At 47.2% G+C, this 25,000-nt stretch overlaps 4 protein-coding genes across 9 annotated transcripts in view; 1 reads left to right on the top strand and 3 right to left on the bottom strand.

Moving 5' to 3' along the window:
• LOC135818469 (sushi, von Willebrand factor type A, EGF and pentraxin domain-containing protein 1-like) overlaps positions 1-7,410 on the bottom strand; it is a 19,036-nt gene extending 11,626 nt beyond the window's left edge. Inside the window, exons 1-5 of the mRNA XM_065331854.1 lie at positions 7,280-7,410; positions 6,329-6,517; positions 5,341-5,514; positions 4,934-5,116; positions 3,562-3,753 (exon numbers count right to left, since the gene is read on the bottom strand). Coding sequence (XP_065187926.1) covers positions 3,562-3,753; positions 4,934-5,116; positions 5,341-5,514; positions 6,329-6,517; positions 7,280-7,391 — 850 coding nt within the window. The 5' untranslated portion in view covers positions 7,392-7,410. The remainder of the gene's footprint in view (positions 1-3,561; positions 3,754-4,933; positions 5,117-5,340; positions 5,515-6,328; positions 6,518-7,279) is intronic.
• A 2,741-nt stretch (positions 7,411-10,151) lies between these two features.
• LOC135818468 (uncharacterized) lies at positions 10,152-18,955 on the top strand. 2 transcript variants are annotated; one of them, XR_010553691.1, is made up of 5 exons: positions 10,152-10,459; positions 12,543-12,644; positions 15,890-15,954; positions 17,345-17,399; positions 18,157-18,955. XR_010553691.1 is itself a non-coding variant. In XM_065331853.1 (4 exons), exons 1-4 carry the CDS (start codon positions 15,311-15,313, stop codon positions 18,184-18,186), a joined length of 324 nt encoding a protein of 107 aa, XP_065187925.1. In that variant the 5' UTR covers positions 15,285-15,310; the 3' UTR covers positions 18,187-18,955. The 2 variants fall into 2 exon arrangements, 1 of the variants encoding a protein (XP_065187925.1); XM_065331853.1 differs by lacking the exons at positions 10,152-10,459; positions 12,543-12,644 and adding an exon at positions 15,285-15,484.
• A 1,348-nt stretch (positions 18,956-20,303) lies between these two features.
• LOC135818467 (CUB and sushi domain-containing protein 2-like) overlaps positions 20,304-25,000 on the bottom strand; it is a 22,087-nt gene continuing 17,390 nt past the window's right edge. For 2 of the 5 annotated variants that reach the window (XM_065331847.1, XM_065331846.1), the window contains exons 10-15: positions 24,892-25,000; positions 24,313-24,462; positions 23,482-23,658; positions 23,162-23,236; positions 21,725-21,925; positions 20,304-20,973 (exon numbers count right to left, since the gene is read on the bottom strand). The exon at positions 24,892-25,000 is cut by the window's right edge and continues 65 nt beyond it. The gene's annotated coding sequence lies outside the window, so the exon portion shown is untranslated. The remainder of the gene's footprint in view (positions 20,974-21,724; positions 21,926-23,161; positions 23,237-23,481; positions 23,659-24,312; positions 24,463-24,891) is intronic. The other 3 variants (XM_065331848.1, XM_065331850.1, XM_065331851.1) reach the window with 3 other exon arrangements.
• LOC135817037 (sushi, von Willebrand factor type A, EGF and pentraxin domain-containing protein 1-like) overlaps positions 23,139-25,000 on the bottom strand; it is a 2,809-nt gene continuing 947 nt past the window's right edge. Inside the window, exons 3-5 of the mRNA XM_065330138.1 lie at positions 24,313-24,462; positions 23,482-23,658; positions 23,139-23,236 (exon numbers count right to left, since the gene is read on the bottom strand). Of these exons, the coding sequence (XP_065186210.1) occupies positions 23,139-23,236; positions 23,482-23,658; positions 24,313-24,462 (425 nt within the window). The remainder of the gene's footprint in view (positions 23,237-23,481; positions 23,659-24,312; positions 24,463-25,000) is intronic.

Below are 25,000 nucleotides of genomic sequence, written 5' to 3'. Positions count from 1 at the left end.
GATAACTTTGAAGTGAAAACAATCGTACATCCTACACTGTGTTCTATGCATTGCTTTCTTCTTATAGACTGGTGTGGGCATTGAAGATACATGTACTAACGTTACATCAATGGGAAAGCTTACAAAAGCTTACAGTTCGTTCTGTATGTCAGTACTGTTTTTCAGGTATAGATCCCAAACCCAGGTTCTTCAAGTTTTAGGTTGCGTTTGTTCGGTGCCATTTCGACACCATTCCAAAGCCATTCCGCCGTGTTTTCGTTCCAGTGCGTTTGTTCGATGCTCGCGACAGCGTTTGTTTGGTGCACTTCTGATTCCGGTCGCGGAATGGATCGGGCAGAATTGATTCTGACGATTCCAACAAAAAAGTGGAATGAGAGCTCATTCCGAGCGGAATGAAAATGCGCTGCGGCCACCGGTACAGCGGGGGCTTTGTTTGTGCAGCCAGGCCAGACCTAGTATACCTGTCACCTCAGGAGCTCACTATCACATGCACAGTGCGCTAATGTGTCTTGTTAGAAAGATTTGTGCCACAAGACCTTTCGTGTCACTTTTGTCTTGTAGATCTATTTGTAGGAAGTTTGTGCCGCCACGCCTGAATTGTCACATCAGTGAGCCTGAACGAGCGAGGAACAGTAACGCTTCTGTTGGTAGTAGATTATTATGCCAGTATTGACTAGTATCGCACGTGTTACTACAGCAAAACCTGTCAAGGCGACCACTTGGATAAGGCGACCACCTGTCCTAAAAGACCACTAAAGCCAGGACCAAGGCATGCTATTTCCAGTCAAATGACCCGGGATAAGGAGACCACCTGGTAACAGAGACCAAGTTTTGAAGGTCCCTTGAGCAGTCGCCTTAGACAGGTTTCACTGTACGCACCATATCAACACCTAGCATATGTACTTGGTCCGCGTCAGCAATATTGTCGCTTCTCTTTCGACAATTTGAACTTAGACTTTGGACATGAACGCGTGCACTAGAAGTGATAAAACTTGGCACGATGGGTGGTAAGGTATAGAATGACAACTAGCTGTAAGGAATTTATTGTCCAAGGAAGGGTTCCTACTTTTTTCGGTCCTCCTCGTCACTGCTCTCGTTGCTGGTGACAAATATTTTTGCTCGGGATCGCCTCTCTTGCTTTTGCAAGCTCATCTCTCTACCTCTCCGCTGCCTGGCTGTTTTCTAAACAGAAGTCGATCGTGACGGTCGCCTTCTCTATAGGACTTCGCGTGGGCAGTACGACAGCCTGTGTGGTTCAAATCAGACGCCGTTCTTTGCAAGATTTTGTTTTGAACGACGACGACGACACGTATAGTACTTGCAAATCTCCACGATGCGCTGGATACTCCGAGCGTTGAGTTGGAGGTAAGGGAGCTGAGATCTCAGCTTGACGAGCGATCCCTGAGGTGAGCGATCTCGGCCGTTCGGCAAAATGGAGCTGATTCCGAGTAGCCGATTACTTTCTTGTAGCTTGCGCTGCTCTTGCCTGCACAGCGTAATAAGATAATCTATTTTGATGCGGCGCTGTATCAATCAGAATCACCCACCCGTCGCTCTCGAAATCCACTCGAACTGTAGCTAGACCTTTCAGGTACTAGTAAACTAACTTACTAACCAAAAATTGGGATGAAATGGGCTGCCAAGTGAGCTTTGGCGATATATAAACAAAGCTGAAAGATAAGCGACATTATCGCTGACGCGGACCAAGTACCTACAAGACTGAAGAATAGTAAATGCAGAGTAATTGGTCCTCCAGATGGCGAGTAACGAGGCGTTTTCGCGGTCGGTGAAGTTGACCAAGGACTTGTTGTCCATTTACTCCGAGTACCGGGAGAAATTCCTAGATATCAGTTTCAAAAACGTCACCCTGTGGCAACAGATCGCTGCAAAACTCCGAGGCCGATGGCCAATGAATTACCTGGCCGAGTCCTGTTCAATGCAGCAATCGGTGGAAGAGCCTAAAGTCCTCGTCGCAGAAGTACCTTGACAGCTTGAAGGAAACAGGGAGCGCAAAGAAACGGGAGCCGCCTGTCCACGCCGATATCATGGACCTGAGTGGTGAGAAGGCTTGCGTTGTTCCGGTCTCTCTAGTTGACAGCGCTAGTGCCTTGTCCCCTGGAGTTTTGCTTTCAACGTCGGCAACACCGTCAGGCCAGTCAAGGGCGGAATCTCCGATCGAGCTTATAAGCCCAACCGATGACTTTCCAAGTCCTCTTCTTGGACCTGGCATTGTCATCTCTAAGTGCGAACCTGCTGCTACACCATCGAAGTAACCACCAGCTTTCCCGGACACTGGAAACATGGCTGTGGCCGACGCAGTAAAAGAAAGAAAGCCAGTTGTCGAAAGGTCAGTGTCTGCTAGTGGCGCCTCAAAAAGACGAGTGAGAAAGCAGAAAGTGTTTGCAGGAAGTGAATTCAGTCAATTCCTACATAGACACGAGGAGCGTGAAGCGAGGATACAAAAAAAAAAAAAGAAGAGACACAAAGAAAAAATGACAGTGATGATGAGATTCCTGAAGGTGATGCAAAGCATGGCTGGGAAGAAGAAGAAAAGATGCAGGCAAGCACAGCGTGATACCTTCTCAAGCTCGACCTCTGCAGCTTCAACGTCATCATCTCCGTCTCCCTCCTGTTCCGAAAGCGAAGGTGATAGTAGTGACCTTGAGCCTGTTGGGTTGACGGCTGGCCGTGTCACGCCTGTGGTAATCCACATGGGACTCTGTTGTGTCCACATGTACAGTAGAATATGTAACTTTATATGACATTGTATTAAAATGTCGGTGTTTCAGGTGTATTGTTTTAAATGACCAGCCTTCCCTTCACATACAGTGCACATTCTATTGCCTTGGTACATTGCGGAGCCTATATGCACCATCACACAACGTACGACAGTCGGAAGCAAAAGCGCAACTACCGGTAGTCTTCGCAAAGCCACAAAGCAACAGGTAATATACAAAAAACATTCGACCGTCGTTTCCTGAGTTGCGCAATTTTTTGCCATATTCCCGAGTGCATGCGCGCGCGTTTGTTTGCTACGCTCATTCCGATTCCGCGATGGGTATCGACTGCATCCCATGTCCATGACTGCATTCCATGCCTATTCTGGAATGACCAAACAAATGCAACCTAACCTTGGTATGGAGGTGTGTGGGAGGGGGTGCATTTGTCCAAAATCGGGCTTTCAAAAGCCAGCAGGGCCATAATTCTCTGTAAGGATTGCAGTTTAGAACAGATAGTTGCTCCCATCAATCACAGACATTACAGAACGCTTTGTTGTGTAGTACAATTACTAGTATGTGGAAGCGCTCAGAGAGCAGGTCACATGATCGAAATAGAGCACGTACATGACATCTCTCCATACGGAGAAGATATGCGATGGAATTTATCTCCTAGGGCTTGCAAAGAGCTACCAGCCGCAAGATAAACACATGGTACGGTATGTATTATTATTATTTATTACAACATCTCAAGGCTCGGTGGAAACATTTAGAAAAGACACCGTTGATGAGATGCTTTTCAAAACAAAAAAAGCAATATTGCACACTTGCATTTCGGAGTTACCTCTGCACGTGGGAGGAGAACCGCTCCAAGCGACAGTGGTTGCGGACGCGAGATCGCATCGTACTTGACGGGTACCAATCAGATCAAAGCCAGCCGGGCAGCTGAACCGAACAGCGGACCTGTAAGAGTCCGCTGATGCCGGCCTGGCGAGAAGGTTTGGATCGCTGGACCAGATCTTGGGGCATTTCAGGACTGGTGCAGGCAACACACAAAGCGGAATACAGAGAAATATGACTGTCATAGCGGTGTGAACAGCTAAGGCCTTCTACCCATACGGATCCATCAATATACTGGTACATATCAGCAGGAGAACGCTAGAACACTTTCTAAGCAATCTGCACAGTCGGCAAGAAATTTGCCGTTGTCACCCTCTGTGTATCTTCCTTCTCCGGCACATCAAGGTGCTCATACGGCTCAAGTCACTTCATCTACTTTACAGTGCATTTTCATGCAAACATACACGTGAATGTGCACACACACACACACACACACACACACACACACACACACACACACACACACACACACACACACATACACACAACGCACGCACGCACACACACACAAATTGTGTGTACATGTGCACACACACACACATACATACATACATAGACACACATACATGCACACACACACATACGCATACACACACACATGCACACACACACACACACACACACACGCGTGCACGCACGCACACACACACACACACACACACACACCGGACAGCTCTGCGATGCAGGTGAAAGCGGCGTTCACAGACACCTGGCTTGTGGTCTGTTTGAAAAGCTGCAGGCCTCAGGCATGCGTGGAACGGGACTTCTAAAACACTTCGCACAGCTACCTCAGGAGGCAGCACGTACGTTTTCAGTCGCCCTATTTTATTGAAATGGTGTTTGGTACGCAAGAAGTTGACCACTTGTTCGGGTAGTGAACTTGGTACACTCGGACGTCTCTTATCCGGGCACCTTGGGACCGGGCACTGCCCGTATCTCAGATTCGCCCGTATCTCAGGATAACTCATCTACCATGTATCATAATCATTTTTTGAAGAAGTTTTTTTGGTGCGTATTGCACATGTTCAGGTTACAAAAATAATCCATGGATAAAAATGTATGGATTACACAGGTTGGCAGTGACAAATAAGCACTTGCGCATTCGGAAAAAAAGTTCAACCCTCCCAAATTCGAAGCATTTTTGCCATAGGAACTCAAGCTGAGGGTGGCCGGTAGAGAGACGTGCCCGTATCTGAGCCGTCCGGATAAGAGGCGTTTGAGTGTTCTGGTACACAGAACTCTCATTATACTAGTACGATTGTTCAATTGACTGTAACGTCCCTTATCAAGTCAGATGGCTTTCCATTCACACTTACTCTGGCATGTTATACGTGTCCACTGTGCACGTCCATCTCTCTCCTGACAAGTGACATGGTCCTTGCCATGTAGGAATAGGTAGCCAGGTTTGCATGAATACTGCACTGTCTGTCCAACGGCGAACGATGACCCCTTGGTGAGACGATTGGAATAGGCAAAGCCAGGCGGGGTCCTGCACTTTCCTAGGTATTCGAACAGACAGCAAGACACCACAACCATAAGCATCATGCATTCGTTACGGGGTTTGCCATTGGGCAACACATGCACTTTCTTAGGTATTTGAAGAGACAGTAAGACACCACAGCTATCAGCATTATGCATTCGTTACGGGGTCTGCCGTGGAGCAACAAGGCCAAAACACGAATCCAGATGCAAGCAGAAGCAGGTCACTATGTTTTGAACTTACTGCGACACTCGATTTTAGGCAGCCACTCTTTGCTCTCCTGTGGATTGCAGTGCCTGTCAAACGTATCCGGAGGGTAGGCGATGAACCCGGTATCGCAAGCCACTTGAACGCGTGTGTCGGTGAGGCGCTTGACCTTGCCATTCCTCGGGTGTGTAACGTAATCGCAGTCCCTGTCTGAGAGAGCAAACACAATGGAAACCCAAAGTATGCAATACTCCTAGGACACAATGCACACAGCCAGGCACTGCCGCTGCTATAGTGCCTGATGCACGCAAATGCACAGCTGTTCATATTTTTTTGGCCAATTTGTTTGGTTGTTTTTATCAATGATCCTGATGCTTACATACTTCAAAGGAGTACATGATTGTATGACTGTGACAGACAAACACAGATGAACATACAGGACTGTACAATATGCACATGGTATGGATCAAGGGAGTACTAAACATGTTTTCAGGGTATGGATCAAGGGAGTACTAAACAAGGTTTTCAGGGGGACACATGGTATGGATCAAGGGAGTACTAAACATGTTTTCAGGGGGACACATGGTATGGATCAAGGGAGTACTTGACATGTTTTCAGGGGGACACATGGTATGGATCAAGGGAGTACTAAACATGTTTTCAGGGGGACACATGGTATGGATCAAGGGAGTACTTGACATGTTTTCAGGGGGACACATGATATGGATCAAGGGAGTACTTAACATGTTTTCAGGGGGACACATGGTATGGATCAATGTCACAGTTGATTGACTGGACCACATAAGACACATGATCACTGACTTTGACACAACACACACTGTGTGCACCTGCTCTAGTTTCGGCCATGCAACATTCTACCTTTTTAAAGTCCCTGCATTACCGGCCAGGTAGTATACAATACACTTTCAGGAAAAACAATGCAGAGACATTGGCCTCACGTAGCGGCATCCAGGCATTACAGGCTGCCTCAGCGGCTGTACGTGCCACTACTGCATGATCTCACCTAGTTCATACTGGCATGCCAAGCGCTGGCAGCCGGAGTGGCATCCGCACTTCATGCCCGCAAAGCGAGTTCCGCGGTCGCAGTCTTCGTGCATGCAGCATTCCGCCGGGTGATCTCCAGGACACAGATCTTGGTCTGATGGCGAGTCGCCTCGGCAAATCTCAGCAAAATATTTTTGATACCTTCCAACTGGAAAAAGAGGTACACAAATCTGATTTGAAATGTTAATACTTGTCACACGCATCAACAAATATCACTTGAGAGACTCCCTAGAGGCCAATAGATGCCTGTGCGATGTGTTTACATACAATTTACTGATTTCCTACAGTCTCAGCCTGGAAATCACTGACCTCGAGATCCTAAAGATTTCTTGATGAGCAATATGACAGAGTGATTATACAAGAGAGAAAAAGGTCACCGCACATCACCCGGCGCAGTTTTAGTTACCGTCGACTTTGCGTACAACGACACTCGGCGGGGCATCAGAAAAGCGTCCTTATTTGAGAAGTGTCCTTATACCCGAAGTCTCATTCTATGTATACAGGTAGAATGGACTTTGCTCTGGACATGGGAATTCTGTCGTTATTCGCGAATTGTCGTTACATCGGCAGTCGTTATTAGCGAATTGTTGTTACATCCGCAGTCGTTATTAGCGAATTGTCGTTACATCCGCAGTCGTTATTAGCGAATTGTCGTTACATCCGCAGTCGTTATTAGCGAATTGTTGTTACATCCGCAGTCGTTATTAGCGAATTGTCGTTACATCCGCAGTCGTTATTAGCGAATTGTCGTTACATCCGCAATCGTTATTAGCAAAATTGCTTGTGCTACATGTTCTGCATCATCTTTATTTTCTATTTTGTGTATTTACTGTCTGCACTTCATGGCACATACTGAAAATAGCCAATACAAGGAAGTGAGGGTGAAACCAACCACGGGTCTTGAACGTACCCTTGCCACCATTTGTCCAGGCTTGTTCACACTGCTTGAGTGCCGATGACTGCAGCAGTGAACTGGCGAGTAGTAGCAGTGTGACTGGCACCATCAGGTACTGCACAGACATCTTGACATCCAATGTCTATCTAGGAACACGCACACATGCACACGACGTGCGCACACACACACACAACCGCATATGCGCACAAAATATACACATGTGTGCGCACGCACACATACACACACACAACACATGCACCAGCACAACCACATGCACCAGCACAACCACATGCACCAACACGCACGCACACACATACAAACAAGCGCACACGCACGCACGCACACACACACACACACACACTTGTGCTCAGTGCCGGAAACTGGTCATGTGGGTCTCTCTTCATGGCATTGTATGGGGAACATATGAAGGGCGGGAAAGCTGGGGTGGGGGGGGGGGGGGGTAAGACATGCAGCAGTAAGAATTATCGGGATGAAATAGAATAGGAAAACTGGACATACGGATTATGCAAGGGGTCAAGGACGGATCAGGGCAGACAAGCAATCAAGGCCATTCCAACACTAGTGCTAGAGGTTCACTGGTGCTGACTGGTCTATGCTCCTCTCCCCACCGCCCGTTGCCCTTTTGATTACCTGAAAAGCACACTGCATCTGGCGCACTCTGGGTGCGTGTGTGGAGGGGGGGGGGGGGGGGGGTAGGGAGGATAAGGTGGACTGATGACATGCTCATTTGCCATAGACACAATACTTTCAAACGTCTATCCTTCATAATTTTTCTCAGTTTGATGTCGCGTGCTATAAGCACCCTTTTGTTGTGGCGTGGCTCAATTTATAATTACGTAGCGTGTTTTTTCTTCCAACGTCAAAAAAACAAGGTTGGCCGGGGAAAGCAAAATGAAATGCACTCACACTAGGGCCATAGTAGATCTACTGAAAGGGGAAGTATACCCTAAAATCAATTTTTCACCAGTTGTAGTCTTCTGGGTGCTGAGTCGAATGGTCTTGGCCGAGGAAGCTGCGACGCTCCCTTCCTACTTGAATCCCAATCGAACTCGCGCACTTCCACCGAAACTGGGTGACTGCGCCCTACTAGATGGGGATTTGTATGCAAAATGTCACTAAAAGCGCCATTTCGTTCTTATAAAAGCACGGATGACCGCGATTGGCCCATATGTTGTAGTCTTTTGGACGCTGAGTCGACTGGTTTTGGTCCGAAAAGGCTGCGATGCAGCGTTCCTCCTTTATTCCCAATCGAACATGGTTGAACAAGCGGTCACGTGCTCCTGGGTGCCCAAATCACCTGGTCACCACGCCAGCAGGCGACAAATTTCACACCAAGGTTCAACTCGAGTTCAACTCGAGTGACAGGAGTGCACCCAAAAAAGGTCAAACAGGCTAGTAAGTTGTACCCTGCAGGCACGGTGACCAGGTGACTGGTGTACGCAGGAGCACGTGACCGCTTGTTCAACCATGTTCGATTGGGAATAAAGGAGGAACGCTACATCGCAGCCTTTTCGGACCAAAACCAGTCGACTCAGCGTCCAAAAGACTACAACATATGGGCCAATCGCGGTCATCCGTGCTTTTATAAGAACAAAATGGCGCTTTTAGTGAGATTTTGCATACAAATCCCCATCTAGTAGGGCGCAGTCACCCAGTTTCGGTGGAAGTGCGCGAGTTCGATTGGGATTCAAGTAGGAAGGGAGCGTCTCAGCTTCCTGGGACCAAGACCATTCGACTCAGCACCCCGAAGACTACAACTGGTGAAAATTTGATTTTAGGGTATACTTCCCCTTGAAGTACTTGTATCTGATCGGATGCAGGGCAAGTGCAGAACGCAAATACTCACTTTTTTCAAGTTTTTGGTCGATTGGGAAAAATTAATAGCAGCAGTGCTAGTGAAAGATAAAGATAGCACCGAATATCGACTGCGCTGAGCCGACAAAACCGGTAGTGGACAATAGGTAACTATTTTGGTAAGTGAACCTCGCAGGCCTAAGCTAGAGGCTAGACACTATGTCAAAGGCTTACCGGCGACGAATAACCGTGTGGTGTTCCGACCCTGAGCGATCGCTGGTACGAGTGCCGAGTGCGGAGCTGAAAGTGCTTTATTACGCGACCTCCTCCGGATCCGCAGGACTCCAAACGTTTCTCCGCAGTTAGAACTAGGACCGGGACAAAATGCTGTGAAGGACGACGTGCTTTCCACGGACCTAACTGCTAACACAGGCGAGCAGCGCTAGCGAACGTGGGTGGCAGCGACCGACAAATCTCCCAGCAGCTACCGGCGTGGGCCTATAAAATAAAGTCCTTGTGTAGTCATTAGATTTTTGGAGAAAACTGGGCCAAGCCGCTTCGGACACAAGGGCAACGGTTGTTCCTCTGACCTGCTGGTCTGATCATTTTATTTATCGGACGACAGAATGGAGTGCAAGCTCGCTGCGAGCAACACAGCTCAAAACTACAGTACACTGTACAGAGTGCTTCACAAGTACCGATTGATTCTGCCACTGATTCCGTGTATGTACGGCATGGATCCGTCATTCATTGTTTGTTGCGCTCGATTCAACAGCGGAACCGTCATGAAGGTCTGAAATCATGCTTGACCGATCCCGAATGCTTGTGGCTCAATGTAGCTGAACCATCGGACCTTATTCGTCAGCTTGGATCACGTGATCCATCCAGCTGCCGCGTGCGGCAAACAGCCCAAATAGCGCTAACTCTGGCCTGCGAGAGTTTGCTGCGACAAGCGCGCTAGCGCTCGTGACATACACAAACGCGCTAGCCAGAATGCTTTGTTGACTTTGAAAAGTTTGATGGCTTTCAGCTTCTATTTTTTGAAAAGTAGCGCGCTCAGACCAACTCGCTCACTCTTTTCCTCTTCCATTTTTTAGGGCAATTGTTTTGTTTGATAGACGAAGCTTAGGGTCTCTTTGGGTTTGCAACCCTTACCCTCCTGGAAAAAATCATAGTTGCTAGACTGCGACACTTCAGACCAGGTACTATTAGAGCCGCTAATGGACGACGAGCTATTTTCCGCTATCCGGAGCTCAAGCATTTGAGCCGCTAAATGGACGAGACTCCTGGGGTAAAGGATGCAGAGAATGAGGAGAAAACACTCGTATGGAGCAGGGAGTAGGTGTTGTACTACTTCCTGGTATGGAGCACTGAGAAGCGGTAAGTCTTAGGGCAATTCTTAGCCAGTAATTACTTTCTCGCCATAATTATGTTCTCGTTTTTCGTGTCTTCTGTAATGCCAGTACACTAGCAGTACGACTACACTGTAGGCGAGAGTCCATAAGCCAGAGTGTGCAGCTCTCCATCTATGCAGCATAAACAAATTAATGACAAATTTCCTTTGCCTAAGGGCTGGGTTCCACTGCCGCTCCGCCGCACATCATCCACGGCATGAAACGTCATCATTACGAGCTGGTCCAGCGAGTCAGCGGCTCATCACCAGCTTTCGCTTCGCTGCTTGATACAAAAAAATGCAAGCCGCGGTCACGGCTTGCATTGTTTCCCGCACTTAATTGTTTTATTCGGGGGAATTTTAGTTCGTTTCACAGGCCAGAACACGAGGATTTTTTTGGATTTCACGCGTGCGCAGGCAGGCTAAATGTCATCAAAAAACGTCGAGCACGATCGCGGTACCGTGAATGGCGAGTGTCACTGTAACCGCGCCGCTCTGCTGCATGCAGCCAAGTACCGTGGAGCTGCAGAGCCGCAGTGGAACCCGGCCCTAACCAAACTTATAGCAATTTGAAAATGTTTGACAATTTTTCATAAAAAAACTTGACAACATTGTTCTTCTGTAGAGTGCCGCTGGCAACTCCATCAATGAGCGCAGGGATAAAGTTTAGAAACCCTTCGAGCGAGAACGTGTTTTCAAAAAGGAAGCACAAATATGCCGCGTAACTTTCCCTCTAGTATGGCCCCATCAAAGCCACTCGCTGACTACTTACCAGTAAAATGGGGTTGGACGGTTGTCAGACTAGCTGACATGTTTTCTGCCAACACAACCATAAGCAGTTGTCAACTCTCAAGACTAAAAGAGCTTGCGAAGAAAGTGAGAAACCTTGGCTATGAAAGCACATGAAGCGTCAGAACATAATCGTGCAAACTTGGACCTAGATTACCAGTGTCTGCTCCAGAGCCGGGTCAGTGGCCCTGTTTGTGAGTACTTGGACCTTTTGGAAAAAGAACACTGGGTTACCTGCGACCCGGTCGGAAGTCCTGTCGAGTACTATACTTTTTTTTTATACTTCGAGGGGTATACCGCCACTGACAGGCTGCATACGCGTGCAGATGCGTGCGGCCAGAGTGCCCAGTGCGAGTACGTTCATACAAGGGTCATGTACATGTACAATCATGTACATCAGGAAGTCGAAAGTAAGTTTACGACTCCCTGACACACAGTAGCCGCACTTGAACGCATCTGGCTCTTGCCCAGTGTTGCAGGAGTTGTGCCAGGTAGACGTGTACCCAGTTTGTGTGAAATCTTAGAACAGATACTACATACCCTATCATATCTGTGTACATGGGTATACAGAGCCAGTGTTGTTGCGTCCCCCTCAGCACCCTTCTGGTTCATTTCGGCACCAGCACTCTTTGCGTATGCAGAGTTGAGTAGAGTGCAAGTTCGGACCACAAGCACACTGTAGCAGCTAGTAGCAAACCTAAAACCTGTGCCGTGATGCACGGCACGTGTGTGCATCTACTTCATCCCTGAGTAACACACCTGGTATATTGTGCACAATAGGGCACAGTAAATAATCAGCATGCATCGCAGTTTTCTGCTACATATTCCTGAAGTCACTTTACACCTCAGAAGAATTGCGTCGCTAACTGTTAGTTATTCCCTGGGTCATTATGAATCATAGAAAACCCGTCATACAATAGGTTCAAGCTAAAGTACCGTATCACCATGGTAATTCCTGGAAACTCGGTGTGTTTTCTGCCTTTCGTTAAACAAGCAGCAATGTGCAACAGAAATTACCATGGTGATACAGTAGATGACCGTGTGAAGCGGTGTGAGATGCAGCAAAGGTGAGCCTGTTACTGTGAGTCTATGCCCTAAACAATAAACTTTGCCGTGGGATGATTCTCCTTGGGCTGCACACTCTGCACACTTATTGCTAGGTAAATCATTGGTCTTGTTCGGATCGTCCATTACGTTTGCAGCTGTTCAAACTTGTTTTGTTTTTTATTATTTTATTGATTTATTTATTCTACTTGCCTTTCCTATCTTCTTGTGTTTTAGCATTAGGTGATTTGATCGCAGGACAAGAGAGGAGCTGATGGACGATCTCTCCAGTATCCCTCTTGGTTCGGAGCAGCGCCGAGTGCTGACGTTGGGACTTGGGTAAGGATGAGTGTTCCCTCATGTTTACAAGTTATCCGTTTTTTCCAACACTAACGGTTATATGCAGAATTCTGCTGAGTCAAAAATGTGCAACAATTAGCACAAAAACTGACTGATGAGATCCTGACATTCAACGACCTGATGCTTAGCTGCATCACGTTTATATCCGTTAGTGTTGGACAAAACGGATAACTCGTAAACTGATGGTCCTCTTTTTTAATTTTAATCCTTGGCTCTCCATCCGAGTTCCCTCGTGTGTGTAAAAAAAAGTAAAGTTTGCACGTCCGCGTTACCACCGGCTATACAATTGCGTTGAGAAACACAACCAGCTTAGGAAGTTTCGCATGTGCCAGGCCACCACCATGCCTGTGCTACCAGGGTGGCAGATGCAGCGCCTAACGGCGAGGGTGAGGTGGTCAGTCTCACAACCAATGCCCGACAAGGGGGCTAACCTCGTTAGCTGCATCCATGTTACCCTCACTCCGAGTAGTGAGTACCCAGTTGACCGTGGGTGTCGGCGCAGTTCACTGCATGTAAAGTGGTTCACGCATGCATCACCGCATTTGCTAGCACAGTATACGCTCCCTGCTCCCAGCACGGGTCTCGAACTCGGGACCTTGTGATTCGCAGGCAAGCCCACAACCACTCGGCCAAAGCGCTGGTACTTTATTAATTTTGGTGACAGTCAATTTTTTCTTCAGACTTTTCCCGTTTGTGTCTTTCCCTCAAACTAGTCAATATTTTTATTTACTTATTTTTTTGCCCAGGGTCTACATTCTACATTTATTTTACTTAGACTAGGGTTAGCTGTCCGTTTACCAGTACTCATCCACACATATGTGCACATAGGGTCTACATAGAACTCTATCAGCAGATATTTTGTGTATAGGGGGTTGTCTATCCACCGAGATAGCACTATATACTCCCATTCTGTGTGTTCTCTGGTAGCTATGTCCCTTGGAGACTATACGGTGCCAGTGTGGTGACCGAGGTCAGGCCGTGTCTGCACTGGCATCGTCAACTTTGCCTACTGCTACGTGCTCCCCAGTGCTCCATCTGTGTCCTGTAATTTGTTTGGGGAGGGGGGGGGGGGGCAATACCGGTACTTCAGGTGCAGGGGGCAAGAGGGGAATGGGGTGGGGGGACATCATGCCCCCAATGAACCTGTCCAGGCGTTGTTCTGGAGTAGACTAACCATAGGCGGAGTGTACACATGCAGCACATAGTTTGGGAGCTAGAACGCGATCAGGCATATTCAAAGGCAGTCTATTGTGATAGTAGTCCTGGACTGATCTCACTATGGTGATATAGGTCGTGCCCAGCATCACAATGCCCAACATTATAAATGACTTTTTTTTTGCCTGAGGGGCTAGATGAGCATGCGGCTAGACTGCCGATGGCAACCAACAGGCTCAAGGCTGTGTGGAGACTTCGTGTGAGCGACCCAAGTCAATTGTTTACTCACCATGACTAGGCATCACATTGAGCATTGTATGCCCACTAATACTTCGAAGTATATGTCACTGTTCTTAGTCGCACCGGGGGCGCATGCCCGTTTTCAGGAGACTTCTCGAAACACATAAGCCCTGGGTCCTGAAGGTTAGGCCTATTGTTAGTCTGAATAGTCCTGGCTACTATCCCGCTAAGTTCATTCACTTTCTTCTGAACCCGCATGTATGGGAGGAAAGTACTGTTCTGACCTCAACTGCGGATTTCATCAACTCGGTAGAAGGTTTGCCTGTGCGGGACGATCATTTATATTTGAGTATAGATGTGACCAGCCTTTACACCAACATCCCCAACGAGCTCGGTTGTCGTGGTATATCACATACAGGTGTACAAGGTGGATGCCCCTGGCCCTTCGTACATGGTTAATAACAGCAGTGACTTCCTTGATGTCAGTCATTCGGAAGAAAAATGAGTTTGTGTATGGTAACGATGTGTTTCGGCAGATCCAAGGGACTGCCATGGGTTCGCCTGCAGCAGTGGTCTATGCCGACATTGTTATCATGCGGCTGTATTTGGAGAAGTGGTACGTTTTTCCGATCTTAGAGGGGGAGGGTTTAGAGGTTCAGGTTTATAGACGCTTTATCATTGCATGGTTGCGAAGGTCAAGTTCAGCGCACTTTAGATAGGATTAATAAGTGTTCGGCCCTCAAGTTTGCTCATGAACTGGCACATGATGGCATTGATTTCCTGGACACCACAGTTTTCCGTAGTAAGGGATACATGGCGGTGAAGCCTCATTTCAAGTTCACCAATCGTTTCCTGTACCGTATTTTACCGGTTGTAAGTCGACCCCGGTTATAGGTCGACCCCCGTATCCGGAGGTCTCAATTCTGCGTTTTAAAGTTTTCACCCAAAGAAGCACTACTAACCCCTCCCTGCTATTAACACATCAACAAATCATTTAAACATTCCTTGTTGGAGGTTATAACATCCCAATCCTTCAAAAGACCAATAAACTGGAAGAATGTGTACACATAGTGCACTCGTGCATGCAGTTCAGGTCATTTTTTGTAAGATTCTGATAGTTCCCGGTTATAAGTCGAATCCCGGTTGTAAGTCGACCCCCACCCTTTCTCCTTCTATTTTAAGTCGTAAAAGGTCGACTTACAACCGGAAAAATACGGTATCTGCTTGTCGGTAGTAACCACCCCTGTAGTATGGGCAAAGGTGTGTTCACTGGGGAGTTGATCCGTATCCGTCGGTCTTCGACCCTTGACTACCACTACGAAGCTTCTGCCGAGCGGCCGGAGCAGGCTTTCCGGGTCCGTGTATACAAGCGCTCCATCTTTCATCTTTCAGACCCGTACACTAGGAATGGATGCGCAGGGAAGGTATGTTGGTCAGATTGGCATGGGTTTGGGTTATTTCTGTAGTTGTGTACAGTGCTCCTCATTGTATTTACCTGGGCCCGGCCTGCTGTCCTTCGCCCGTTGGTCTTGAGGTCCAGGTGTAATACCCCTACCATACAGTCCGGTGGCCAGTGCGGCCCGGCAAATTGTTGTTGCACGGTGGAACATCGGCAAGAGGTTGCTTGCTCGTTTGCCTCATGCTCAGTGTCCTCAGGGAGTTAGTATTTTCCTCCTGTTTGGATTTTGCAGTGTCTATGGTGTCGGTAATTGAGTTTTTGTTCTGTATGCTTTTCTGTGGTGTGTGGCCGTTGTTCACACATCTTTATTTGACTTGCTTCCTGGTGTGGTGTACCCTTTTGTTTTATATTGGTGTTGGTCTGGCTGTAGAGTTCTAGCATCCGTAGCTGCCTCAGGGGGTGCCACTTCTCCCATCAGCGTCGACTAGTCCGCCGGTACGTGGTGCTTTATTACGTTTAGTTGTCTGTTCCACCCTGTACGGGCTGTGTCCTGCTGACCACACAGTCTGGGTCTCCATACTTTGCATGTTCTCATCGTGTGTAGTGTTCACACATACATATATGGACTGTCACACCCATATGTTGTACATGTGGTTGCACGTGTTGTCTCTTTGTCGTACCTGCTGCTGTATTTGTGTCTCTGTGCTGCTGACCCGTGCATGCTGCTGCGCTGCTTTGTTGTATTGCTGACACGTGCACCTTTTTGTGCTGATATGATATCGAGTACGCCACTTTTTGTGCTGATGAGGGCACCACTTTCCGATATCATGTTTCCTTTTGCCATGTCAGTTGTCAGTTCTCCCATCGTCTCCTGAAGTGTAGTAAATGAATAGCTCTCTCTCTCTCTAGCTCTAGAGAAAAACCACTTGACTAGTCCGTTGATGTGTGGCGTGGCGAGGGTATAGTAGAGGCAGCTCGTTCTCCAACCGAGACGACATTTGGCGCCCAACGTGGGCTCAAACCCACGACCCTGACATTAAGAGCACATACGCATATCATCACTCTTCCTTATAAACATCATTTCCGTCTCCACCACGTCCTTATCAGCCTGATCCATGGCTGACACCCCCAAGGCACTGTCCACTGTGCCGCCGGGCTGGTGGAGCGACGGACCGATTCTCCAGTGACGGTCGTCGTCCACAAGGCTGTTGGAGTGCGCATCCAAGATGTGCTAGAGCTGTTCAGTGTCGTGCAATAGCTATCGCATGAGCTGATTGTTTAGTAACTGGCGGTGTTAGTGGACAGTATAGCGTAACTTGTAGTTCCTTGGTCTTTCTCTTTTGTATAAACAAACTAGTAAGCTAACGATAAACTAGTTACACTGAGACAATTCGACTGGCACAAATTACAACAAAATCACATGCAAAAAGTCCTTTCACTTTTACTACTGCTCGTTGTGTGCCAACCACCATCATCAGTGTGCGCATTGCGCCTGGTTTGGTGCATGCCTGGTGGAATCTGACATAGCGGCTGATGCAGTGAGCACGTCAGGTAACACCTAACGCATTGAAAATGACTCAACTATGACTTGGTTCGATTGCAAAAAACCTAATGATAGTGGTACCGAAACATTCGGGTAACCGGAGTACTAGTAAGTGCCAATTGATATTTTTGGCTCCAGTCAGTCAAGTGATTCAATTGCAATAAAATTATATACGTATGGTGGAACTCACTTAGTACGTACCCGGGTAAGACATACACCTGCATAACACGGTCCTCTTTTGTCGCACGGATTTTCCTCCCATAAGCGCATATTCAGATGTGTACGGATACGACTGCTTCCCTCTGTTCATGTGGTTCATTGTCGCTGTGTTACTGTATGCAGATCTCACTCAGCTCTGCTCTCCGAGCATGCTGCTTCCAACACGACTTCCCGAAAGGTATGTACGGTGGCTAGTAATAATGCGAGAGTCTTTACAGATTCCAGTGCTCTCATGCCTTTTGCAAGTTCCTTTTGTAAGTCAAATGGAACATGGTTTGTGGTCAATACTTCAGCAGTAGTGGTGCGAGAATATTCGGGTGTCAAATTGCTCGAAATTGATGTATGATAACGGAGAATATACCAACATGTGAATCACTTGGAGATATGGTTTGCCAGGTTCTGTTCACACTCACTAGGCTAGACCCTCTCGAATATTGTACAACAGTTTTGGCCCAGGAGTAGTAAAGGGCACGGGGCAAGCTATGTCGGGACCTGCTGTAAAATCCGCCATACACGAGCTGTACGTCTTATCGGATGGGATATACCCCTGATATTGCTGATAATGAATGGCCCAGTTTCATTGTACTGCTGTCCGCGATATTATATCCTTAGTGGCATTGTTAACTTCTCATTGCTTGTGGGGACGCATGGATCATACGTCCATCCAACACCTGCCAATCGGAACCCACCGACAACGCTGTCGGTTGGGTTGGACCACAATCGGTTGGTTTTTGAGTCCAAGATGCTGCCTAGGTAGCACACAGCATTGCTAATCTGATTTTAAATTAGCTGCGCAAATCCTGGCATACTGCCCGTAAATGCATCTAACTCCCATGGTGCTTATGAGTTTTTAGGTCTATGTGGTACTTGTGTCGCATTGGCAGCCACTGTTCCGTTCTGTATTTTCTGGTGTATGTGTCGTTGAATCTCCACAGAAAATGTGCTCGCGCATTAGAAGGAGGTGAAAGATGCACCTGCAGGAGAATACATGCTGAAGAGAAGGCAGAAACATGCCCGGATCCACCAGAACTAGTGCTGGCAAGTCAACAGAGGCGAGTACTGATAATGTTCCAGATTGTGGTAGGATCACATAAGCAAAATTGACACTGGGAGGCACGACGGTGGGTCAGCTCATGGCCAGCGCCAATTCCAGTGGATATCACGTGCATCCAGTTCTAGTACTATAGTATGACTGCTACAAAGTAGTGCGGCCCAAATAGAACTCGGGTCAGGTGCCGAAGAACTGGGGGGGGGGGGGACATGTGTCGATGAATGGTAATAACTCCGGAAATCATGCTGGTGTATCGAGGGCGTTGGCCAATGAAGTGCTGGATTGATGGTGGACGACTGTACTGCAATCTTGGCTGGTCCCACTATCGCAGAGACAGCACTTCCTGGTGCAACCACCCTATCCTGCAATCTACATAATAATTATTATAAGAGATTTGTGTGAACGATTTTAGCACGATGCAAGTCAGCTTATTGTGCTGGGGGCCTGGCTACATGTCACTATAGCTTTTTATAGACTCAATCACCGCATTACGCTGCCTTGCGTTGACTTGATTGAGCACTCTTTTTGGTTAGTGTCAAAGGTATATTTAATATGTATCTGCCTTCGTGCAAAGCTCTCTTTGTACGTGTCTTGCAGATAGCTCGCTGACTTTGATGCTTTGAGCCATTTTCAAATTGCTTTTTTTTGTTCATTTCATATAGACCGTATTGCCATTTGTTTAACCTCCCTGAGTTCCACTGATGAGACCTAAAAAGGTTGAAACAGCTGTCCGGAGATTGAGCGTCGGTATTATGGATTTAGAATACACGATCTGGGGACAGCACTAGTACTGTCTAGCTGTTTCGTCCTTTGTGGACTCATCAGCGAATCACGGAGAAATAACTCTCAACTAAGGATGATCCTAGCAGCCATGAAAATAGATAAATCATGCCTCCAAGCCAGAATTCAAGGCTACATGTGTAGGCCCGAATGTGCCTTGCCCGAGTGCTGAAACTGATAAGTCATTGAGATATGCATAGAACATCTGGCAAAGGAACTACTAAAGCCCCCACAAGCACGATATTCTACTTCAACAAGGAAGAATTTTGAAAGCATGCACAGCCCTACATGTATAATGTTGGTATAGGTAAGCCTTGTTTGATAAGTTAACATGTTGATCGGTTGACAGCATGTTACAAGGCGGGGGACGCACTGTGTAAAAAAACAGTGCTCCTGATACACTAGTGTGTCCTCGGCTTTGTCACATGCTGTCAACCGATCAACACGTACAACGTTGCATGCAAAACGGCTGCAGCCTCGAAGTACGGAGTGCTATTTTGGAAAATGCTAGATAAACAGCCTGTACTTATACAGGTGTTCTATCAACTATTGCCATTATGACAACGGTAGCTGAATGATACATGTACATAAACCCGGGGTCATCATTGCAAGAACCTCTGGATCTAAGCCCGAAGTAACATTCAACTACATGACTGTATACACCATCATGTATACACCATCTTCGTAGTAACTGAGTCTACCCCTCACCCACTACTGCCACTGTGACCACAATTGCGCACAAACAGAGGACCTTAGAGGACCTACTTCTAACTACAATGCTGGCCAAAGAAATCCAATTTATGAATAAAATTGCGCCGGGCAATACGCAGCCCTAGTAGTTTACATACTGGGCCGGTCTGTGCTCTCCAACGCGGCGCTACTTTATTAACGAGGTTGGATTTCTCTAGCCAGCACTGTACAAAATACACACATGCACACACAACACTGCTAGCACACAACACTGCTAGGCTTTCACTAGATTTTGAAACCGAAGAGTGGCAAAATTCAGGGACAGACTAGAAAATCTGGGGAGACCTGATGTTTTTTTAAAGCAAAACACAGTCAACACTCTGCAGCCTCACAGCCTCAGGCAGGTTTTCACGAGTGCACAAAATTAAAAATTGTTGATGCACCACGAATACAGTCGGGCGTCACAGACCGTGACCCAGGAATGTACGTGTATACCTCTAGGAACACCACAGCCAATAACGTTTTAAAAAGAAACGTAGTGTCAATAGACTCTAGTCTCTGCTTTTCTGGAATACAGATTCTGCTACACACGTATTGCTCACTATCCAGTGGGATGTGCATCTAAGAAAGTGGTACAAGAAGTCAAGGAACTAAGCCTAAGGCCAGATTGCTGAAAGGTTTTGTATAACTGACGAGCCTGACCCCTTGGAAACAACAGCCGTGGATGCGTGGCTCTACTGTAATAAATGTACAGGTACACAAACAATTTGCATGCAGAAATAACAACAACAAACAGGGAGAGGTGTAGGAAAATATACTCGGACCCTAGTGAATTTGCTTGTGTATTAGCTTGAAAACTTTGGGTACACTTGTTGAGAGACCTAACTGCATGCAGCTAAAATATGGAGTGCCGTTGTCACTGACGACTTTTCCAGTAAAGTCGCGGCTAAGATCTTCTCAGGTATTCCCGGGTCTTCGCTAAGGGGGAATGATATCATGTGCGTCTTCTATTGCTGATGTCGCTACGCTCGATGGTGGTGCTGATGTACTGATTGTGGTGGAAGATATCGAGATGCCGTATGTCTCGAACCTTTTCGCCAAGTCTCCGCGGCCATCGCGCAAGAGGCTCGGGAGCACCACAACTGCAACGCCACAGATCCAAGGATCGATTCTCGGACAAAACATTTTTCAGATTGCCAAAGGTCCGTCCCCAGTGCTTGGCAATACTGGCCTGTACAGCATGAACACACCACACATACGCCCACACACCATGTACCATGTAAACGCCCGTTGCAGAAGCACGCAAATCAGCAAATGAATTGAATGTGCACCCACAGATTTTCTCGTATAGGAACAATAGCTGATCTGAATCAGATAAAACAGATCAAGACTAGTGCCAGATAACAGTCTAATCCGCACAAGGCAACCGGCGCAGCCCTGTGAATCTCGAGCAAAATGGACAAACATGTCCCCAATTATCAGCAAACGGGTGTGCGTTACAGGATTGGCCTGGCAACTTCAAACAGGCACAATCCACTAACGTGGTGCCCCGTCAACTTCAACGGGAACACACCGATACAAACACAGCCCCACAACAGCAAAATGGGAACGCCGTTACAAATATGGTGCCCTGGCAACTTAACGGGATCGCACCAACACAAGCTGGTCTGGCACCTTCAAACAGGCACAACTGACAAAACACGGCATCCGGCAATAGCAAATGGGTAGGTACAACGTTACAAGAACAGTCCATCGCACCAAAATGCTGCTGCCACAACATTATAGCAGCAGCAGCACGCCAGACATGCATACATGGCATTCCCAAAAGCAGATACCTGGAGTCAAATTCATCCATCACACTGTTTGTTACGGCTGAATTTTCCAGTGACAATAGCAAATCCCGCCTAAGGCACATGTGATGAAATCTGTGCACCAACTATAGTCACAGAATCAATGCACATTAGTAGAGCATAATAACTCACTTGCGCTCATACCCTGTCACGTAGAGATGCTACTCTACGTGTACTGTTCCGATGTCCATTGGGGTGGTATACCGGCCACTTGCCAGATGTAGAGCTTTTAAGCCATACTTTGCCACCGTCTGCTTGCCGTATCACCACCTCACTTGCAACTCTGGATCCCAGGACTGTCGCTCCAACAATGGGCATGGAGCAGGAGCTAACCTGATAACAGTTGAGAGCGTGACAGAGTATTCTTATTTAAATAAGGCCGAGTAAGGTGGATCCCTTTGGCAAAAGTGAACACAGGCTTAGTGCTACAGGCATGGGCTGTTATGTACCGGAATAGCCAATACCGGGCATGTTTCGTCGACAGTAGATGGAACTGCGACGACTCCACCATATATGGCTGCGTCTTAGTGACGTTCAGGCGCAACGTGACCAAGTCAGGTGCGAGACTCCCAGCCTCCCACACAAATACTCTTTGGCTGTCAAACGAGTGAATACTAGTAGATATGCTAAATACTCGCTGGCAAACAATAAGCCATACAAGGCCAGGAGTACGCTTACCCACAGCATAGCCTGATCTACAATATGACTGATTGGATAATTGTAAGTATTGCCGAAAATGGATTAAGTCGTCCACTAAAAGCTCTTTGAAACTTGGATGTTGAGCCAGTATGGCAATAATACAATTAATGTAGAAAGGAAAAGGACGTATGGATATGAGTGTAGAGTATTAAACTGTCACTATATACTAAATACAGTCAGAAAGTGCAACAACTAGGCACTAAACATTTGACGACCTGACTCCTGGCTTCAACACATCTCCGTAGTGTTGGAGAGACCAAAGAGGGAAAGGTAATACTGGTTTCGTCATCGTCCAGTAACAATCAACATTTCTTGTTCATGTGGGACTGTAGCTTCAACTACTAGCTTGTGCTCATTTTCGTTGCGCTTACCTTCCCCTCTTTGGTCTCTCCTTTTAACCTTGAACCTTCCAAGTTGGAAGGCTGTTGGTTAGCGCTACGGAGATGTGTTGAAGCTAGGAGTCAGGTCGTCGAATGTCTCAGGTCAGTTTTGTGCCTAGTTGTTGCATTTTTTTACTGTAGTATATAGTGGTGGACAGTTACTCTTAACTCGTATCCATATGTCCTTTTCCTTTCTACTAAAAGCTCTATCCGTGAATATACCGAGGCGGCGTGCCGTCTCTCTCTCTATGCCATGCAACACCGCTGTTGAGCGAGCAGCTTTTAGGCCAGCCCCATTGCACAACAGGTAATAGGCTACTAATAGCGTGACGCAGCTAGGCAAACACGAATCGATGAAAGAGGCAGACTTCTTAGAACAAAGAGACTAGTTGTGAAGGACACAACATTTTCAGCAGTCAGCAGTAGGAGAAATTGCCACAAGGAAATTGTTCTGGCAAAACTCTTAATTATGAAGCAATACTAGGCTTACACGTTTGTGTCATGCGTTCTGAGACAAAGTCCTTGACTAGCTCGTCACTGGCCGCACTCAGAGCAGCAGTCGTCACTACACATGGGTTGGGAAGCAATGGACAAAATTGACACTTGCCATGCACACATGCACTGCATACCAGCTAAGTTAATATGTCATACTGTACTGCAGCAAGCAAGGAACTGGCAATACCTGCACCAGGCCTATCTACTGTGACCCATGCCATTGTGAATGAGAAGAGGCAGCATTTGACAGTATGAGCGGTGTGATGAACGGGAATGCATAATACAAGCCAGTCGAGCATTGGTACATGTACTTACGGACGCAAGTTGGCTGCACACCGCTCCACTGGCCGTTGATTTCACAAGTACGCACGGCCAAGCCCATAAGGACATAGGGAGATGTGCACACAAACGTGGTCGTGTTGCTGAGCATCAAGCCGTTTACGGTCATTGAGCCCAGTGCCGGTGGTAACAAGACCTGGCAGTCGGTTTGACCTGCACAAGTACAGAGTGCACAGAGCAGAGGCATTCAGTGCATGCATGTTTGGCCTAGGGGTGAAACGAGTGCCAAAATTGAGGACTCGAGTACTCTTTGAAAAAACGAGCGAGTACGAGTATTTTACTGACAACATAAAACAATGTACTGCACACACTCTCGTAACACTGAACGTACTACACCTGATACACATGTAGCCTTGCATGCAGCCTAGTGCAGGAAATAGTCTGAACTACTGTCTTTTGTTGGTAAGTAGGGACAAGCAATAATTTCACGCTTGCATGGGTTATCAGTACTGGTCAGAGTAACAGAAGTGCTTGATGTACAAGCATACAGTACACTGTGCATAAGATACTTAGAGTATTTTGCGAAACGAGTACTCACTCCTTTCGGATTTTCGAGCGAGCGCTCGAGTATTCGATGTACTCGTTTCACCCCTAATACGTTTGCGTAGGTGTGCGTGGCACAGACGTTGGTTTTGAATACATTGTAGTACACGCATTGTGTAAAGGAAATTGATGCGAAGACTGCCTCAACATGGCCATGCAAAGTAATAGAATAGATACAGCAGTGAATAGCGGTCAACAGTAGCTCTACATTTTGCTTGTAATAGAAGTCATGGTACTACTATCAGTGCTGCTGCTGGTGCTTACCTGGAGCTGGTGTGACCTTGCCTGGGCAGTACTGTGCATCAAAGCCATCAGCACAGTCGTACAAAACACCGTCGCATCGCTGTGATGGCAGGATACAGCCACTGGAACGCAGGCAGGGCAGGTAGCCAGACTGGCACTGCAGTTGAATGGCTGGATACATGTACCCATACACACAACACACAAAGCAGTCAAGAGATGAAGAAAGTGTCTGCTCGGCACATCTTTCGTACAGTCAAGAGATATTAGTATATTTGGAGGAGGTGGTAGCCTAAAACAGGCTCGACAAAAGTCACCGGCTTATGCCAACAACTCAGTGTTCTGGTACCAGGTGAAACACCCTAACCATACACCTGCAAGTATAACATATATCCTAAGGACTCAGGCTGAGATGCCCGACTGGTCCTGGGTCCTGTGATTAGCACGATCATCATTTGTGATGATGAAAAGTGGCAGGTAACACCCAGACTATTACATGCTCTGTAAATAGGAAAGATTAACACCACCAGAATCTGCCTTCCTACAAGCCTGAAGCTTCTCTACACAAGAGGGATATATTGGCTCTCTTGAAATTCAACTTACGATTACATGAAGCAGCTGCCCCACTCCAGGAACCGTCAATCTGGCAGATGCGCACAATGCTTCCCTGCAGGTTGTATCCGGAATTTCAGCCGAAGACGACGCTGCCTCC

This window comes from Sycon ciliatum, chromosome 5, assembly GCF_964019385.1.
Source record: "Sycon ciliatum chromosome 5, ocSycCili1.1, whole genome shotgun sequence".
In the NCBI taxonomy this organism is placed as follows: Eukaryota; Metazoa; Porifera; class Calcarea; order Leucosolenida; family Sycettidae; genus Sycon; species Sycon ciliatum.
Note: the sequence above shows the minus strand (reverse complement) of the source record. Positions and strands in the feature narration are given on the sequence as shown.

Coding starts and splice junctions, on each gene's coding strand:
- LOC135818468 (XM_065331853.1), top strand. CDS start 15,311: ATGGGCAAAGGTGTGTTCACTGGGGAGTTGATCCGTATCCGTCGGTCT. Junction 15,955..17,344: donor CAGCGTCGACTAGTCCGCCG/GTACGTGGTGCT, acceptor TACTGTATGCAG/ATCTCACTCAGCTCTGCTCT. Junction 17,400..18,156: donor CCAACACGACTTCCCGAAAG/GTATGTACGGTG, acceptor GAATCTCCACAG/AAAATGTGCTCGCGCATTAG.